At 37.5% G+C, this 5,079-nt stretch overlaps 1 protein-coding gene across 1 annotated transcript in view; it reads left to right on the top strand.

Annotated features, from left to right (window-relative positions):
* Nucleotides 1-3,852: 3,852 nt before the first annotated feature.
* Nucleotides 3,853-5,079, top strand: part of LOC107688237 (nuclear receptor subfamily 2 group F member 5-like) — a 14,896-nt gene continuing 13,669 nt past the window's right edge. Inside the window, exon 1 of the mRNA XM_016485858.1 lies at nt 3,853-4,148. Within this exon, the coding sequence (XP_016341344.1) occupies nt 3,917-4,148 (232 nt within the window). The 5' untranslated portion in view covers nt 3,853-3,916. The remainder of the gene's footprint in view (nt 4,149-5,079) is intronic.

The following is a 5,079-nucleotide window of genomic DNA, read 5'->3' as shown; positions in this document are numbered from 1 at the left end:
TCGTTGGTAAAAAAAAATTAGCCAATCAGCATCGAGTGTTCACTTTCAGCGCTGAGGAGTGTTGAGAAGAGAAACCTCGCCGAGGAGGCTAGCCTCCCTTCTGGTATATCAACCAATGATCACAGAGACGTAAATTACGTGATATTAGTTTGCCGCTGCGCTGATAATGTACCAAGTACTTATGATGAGTAGCGATATTGAATATTTGATCGCCAACAGATTTACCAAGCTGTCATTCAAACAGTATATATTTGTATATATACTGTTTGAATGACAGCTTGGTAAATCTGTTGGCGATCAAATATTCAATACAAATTTAGGGAAAACAGCCTAAGCTGGATATAGGCTACAGCAGTCGGCTTAATTAAATGGCGCAACAGGCAGCTCTCTTTTAACACAGACTTTTAAGAAGGGATGGATGTTTGCTTCAAGTGATAGGCCAGGTAAGTGAAATTATATTATCTTGCTGTATGTGTGTTGTTTTCTTTATGTTTTCTGACTAAAAGCAACCAAAAAGCCATTTTAAAGTGGTTAAGCAAATAATAATAATAATAATCAGCAGGGATCCCAGACCAATACAATTACAGTGCCTCCTCTATTTTAAAACCCACGAGCCGCCACTGCAAGAATGCATTTTGACAATTGGTTTCACTGTTCATGTCTTTAGTAACATATTCTGTGAAGGCATGCACTTCTGTTTTACTTGTTCAAGTGTGAATTGCTCCTAATTCAAAATAATTCAGTCAGTAAGGTTTAATAAATGTGTGCACCTGAGTGATTAAATATTTGTGCAGAAATGTGGTTGAACACCCAATGTAACCTGTCCCCACCCTTTTTGTCTTATGGTATGCCAGAGCTCCATCACAACCAGTTTCAGGAGAGAACAACTAACAGTGAAAACAAACGAGAAACAGGAAAGTCCAGCTACCGTAACTTTTGACCTCTGAGTGTGAGTCAAGTGTTAATCCTCTGACACACGTGAAGCACATTCACTTATTGATTTATCAGAGCCTCATAAGAATGCAGTTCAACGTCAGCTCTGAAGAAACGTATGCTGTTAAGAGTGCTTGAGTTTGCTCGTTTTTTGCAGTTTTCCATCCTGATTTTTTTGTTCTGCTTTATGCAGAGAGAGAGAAATAATGTGAGAAGTTTCAGAAAAAAAACAGCAAAGACTTTACATTACATTGTCACAAAAAAATCAGTTTCAAACAAATGCTGTTCTTCTGAAATGTTCACCTTTTCCACTAAAAAAAATAAGCAGCACAACTGTTTTCAACTAATAATAACAAGAAATGTTTCTTGAGCAGCAAATCAGCATATTAGAATGATTTCTGAAGGATCATGTGACACTGAAGACTGGTTTAATGATGCTGAAAATTCAGCTTTGCATCACAGGAAAAAAATACATTTTAAAATATATTAATATAGAAAACAGTTATTTTAAATCATAATAACATTTCACAATATTCCTGTTTTTTATGTATTTTTGATCAAATAAATGCAGCCTTGGTGAGCAAAAGAGACTCCTTTCAAAAAATTGTACTGACTCCGAACTTTTGACAGGTAGTGTATGGCTTAATTAAATGGCGCAACAGGCAGCTCTCTTTTAACACAGACTTTTAAGAAGGGATGGATGTTTGCTTCAAGTGATAGGCCAGGTAAGTGAAATTATATTATCTTGCTGTATGTGTGTTGTTTTCTTTATGTTTTCTGACTAAAAGCAACCAAAAAGCCATTTTAAAGTGGTTAAGCAAATAATAATAATAATAATCAGCAGGGATCCCAGACCAATACAATTACAGTGCCTCCTCTATTTTAAAACCCACGAGCCGCCACTGCAAGAATGCATTTTGACAATTGGTTTCACTGTTCATGTCTTTAGTAACATATTCTGTGAAGGCATGCACTTCTGTTTTACTTGTTCAAGTGTGAATTGCTCCTAATTCAAAATAATTCAGTCAGTAAGGTTTAATAAATGTGTGCACCTGAGTGATTAAATATTTGTGCAGAAATGTGGTTGAACACCCAATGTAACCTGTCCCCACCCTTTTTGTCTTATGGTATGCCAGAGCTCCATCACAACCAGTTTCAGGAGAGAACAACTAACAGTGAAAACAAACGAGAAACAGGAAAGTCCAGCTACCGTAACTTTTGACCTCTGAGTGTGAGTCAAGTGTTAATCCTCTGACACACGTGAAGCACATTCACTTATTGATTTATCAGAGCCTCATAAGAATGCAGTTCAACGTCAGCTCTGAAGAAACGTATGCTGTTAAGAGTGCTTGAGTTTGCTCGTTTTTTGCAGTTTTCCATCCTGATTTTTTTGTTCTGCTTTATGCAGAGAGAGAGAAATAATGTGAGAAGTTTCAGAAAAAAAACAGCAAAGACTTTACATTACATTGTCACAAAAAAATCAGTTTCAAACAAATGCTGTTCTTCTGAAATGTTCACCTTTTCCACTAAAAAAAATAAGCAGCACAACTGTTTTCAACTAATAATAACAAGAAATGTTTCTTGAGCAGCAAATCAGCATATTAGAATGATTTCTGAAGGATCATGTGACACTGAAGACTGGTTTAATGATGCTGAAAATTCAGCTTTGCATCACAGGAAAAAAATACATTTTAAAATATATTAATATAGAAAACAGTTATTTTAAATCATAATAACATTTCACAATATTCCTGTTTTTTATGTATTTTTGATCAAATAAATGCAGCCTTGGTGAGCAAAAGAGACTCCTTTCAAAAAATTGTACTGACTCCGAACTTTTGACAGGTAGTGTATTTATTTAAAATAACTGTACTATTGTTTGTTCACAAATGACATTTATAAAAAATAATTTTCACTCGGTAACTGTATAAAACAAGGAAAAGGAAAAGCTTCAATTGTAAATTATACACATTGCTGAAGCATTCATTATGTAGCTGCAGTTTCCAAAACAAAAGTTTCTGAATCCTCACCATTCTGTTTCTCCCTTCCTGAAGGAAACTATGATCATAATGAGAGCTTGTGGACATGTTCCTTCCTTTTAATCTTCATTGTGAGTCCTGATCATTTCTGATTTCCTAGCTAGAGGTTACTGAGTGGCTGTGTTGTTGGTCATAGTGGGCGTTTCTACCACTGGATGCCCTAATCTGATTGGTGGGCTGATGCTGACAATCTCAAATATCGGTCAATTAATCAGCCTGGATCTGCCTACATCTGTAGTTTCTGAGCACCTTGTTCATCATTTAGTCATTCTTTCAACCTTAATTCCCCCCTACTATTCATCTGATTCAGGGGTTGCATGTTTTTTTAATTCAAATTATTAAAATAAAACGATAATGATACTTTCAGGTCTTGGTCTGTCATTTATGAGGAACAACTGAGATTGACACTTCCACGAAACTCTATTATGTCTGTGAAACCTCTGAGCAATAACATTTTCCTCTGGGTTTTTGTCACCCTCTCTTACACACACACACACACACAGTCTCTTTTTCATTCTGTGCTCATTTCATGCTCCCTCTGGTTTATAGTAAATGGAGTTATTGGCCAGACAGCAGGATAGTTAAACAGGTGTTTCCCAAATGGGCACTGAGCTGCATCGGTACAGGAATGGCCTCTGTTTTGCCCTTCGCCTCGGGTTGAACCATTTGTTTGAAGAAGTGTGAAAAACACCATTTCACCCATAGCCAGTCTAGAGGTCATGAATGCATGAACTAGCTTTTCTGCATCAGAAATAGGTATCATGTTTCGCTAAGTAATATTTTTTTTACTTCTTTATGACTTTGAACAAGAAACGTACACATCTCAATTAATGTATTTTATATCTTAAGGTTTAATTTTTTTAGTATTTTTTTATATTATATTTTCTATCTGTTGCAATGTCTCACACGTGTGGGCCTTTTTTGTGTAGGTGGCGCTCTTGCGTATGTCGTGGAGTGAGCTGTTCGTTTTAAATGCTGCTCAGTGCTCTATGCCACTGCATGTAGCGCCCCTGCTGGCCGCTGCCGGTCTACACGCTTCCCCCATGTCAGCCGAAAGAGTGGTGGCCTTCATGGACCACATACGTGTCTTCCAAGAGCAGGTGGAGAAACTGAAAGCTCTTCAGGTAGACACGGCTGAATACTCCTGTCTGAAGTCCATCGTACTCTTCACCTCTGGTAAGAACAACTAACCTTAAGGCTACTTGGTTTGATTAGTATTTACTGTATGAGTCCATTTTAGAAACACCTCAATAATACCATTTAGAAAACACCTGGACCTGTTTTGCTGATCTGTTTAGGTCTAGTTGTCAGTAGGGATGGGTACCGAAACCCGGTATTTAATCGGTCCCGGGGCTAAATTATGAAAGACCGGAGTATCGATAAGCTCTGACGTTAACGGTTCTGCTATCGGTACTGTAGAAATTAATAAAACACACATACATTTATTATTGCTATATATACATTATCTTGCAAATTCTATCTCACCAGACTCGCCAGCTGTTTTTCAAACATTTGTCTATGATGCATTTTTGCTATTCCCAATTCAGAAACGAGATCGCGTCCATGCGGAGGAGCTTCAGCACGCGCAACATGAAAGCCCTGTTTAATTATGATAGAAGAGAGAACTAAACATTCAAACATCTGCTTACACTTTAGGCCTGTGGCTATTTTATTAAGCTAATTATATATTTTTTTTATTTCGATTTTGGCTTCTAAGGATTATACAAAAGAAGACATGAGGTAAAGCTATTAAAAACTAGCTGCGTTTCGTATTGCGCAACTTCTTTCCCTTCACAGCGGTGCGCATTCGTTCCTCCCTAAAACCCAAGCTTAACGTCAGAATCAGCTCAATCGGTGATTGTTGTAAGATGCCATCTTTACTGTTGCTAAATTGCGGGACATGTTTGATAAAATGTTGAAAGCACAATCCGCACAAGAGACGCTGTTCCTCAGGCCGAAATGTGTGCGCGCGGCGCGCTACAAAACGGACAAACAAATTACACTTTGAGCTTCGGGCGCATGTCCAATCGATCAAATACACACAAAAATATGTCAAAATGGCCGGCTTGGAGAATATTTACTTAAACACAGTTTATGTCTTAAGTGG

This window comes from Sinocyclocheilus anshuiensis, unplaced genomic scaffold, assembly GCF_001515605.1.
Source record: "Sinocyclocheilus anshuiensis isolate Anshui unplaced genomic scaffold, SAMN03320099.WGS_v1.1 scaffold1162, whole genome shotgun sequence".
Taxonomy (NCBI): Eukaryota; Metazoa; Chordata; class Actinopteri; order Cypriniformes; family Cyprinidae; genus Sinocyclocheilus; species Sinocyclocheilus anshuiensis.
Note: the sequence above shows the minus strand (reverse complement) of the source record. Positions and strands in the feature narration are given on the sequence as shown.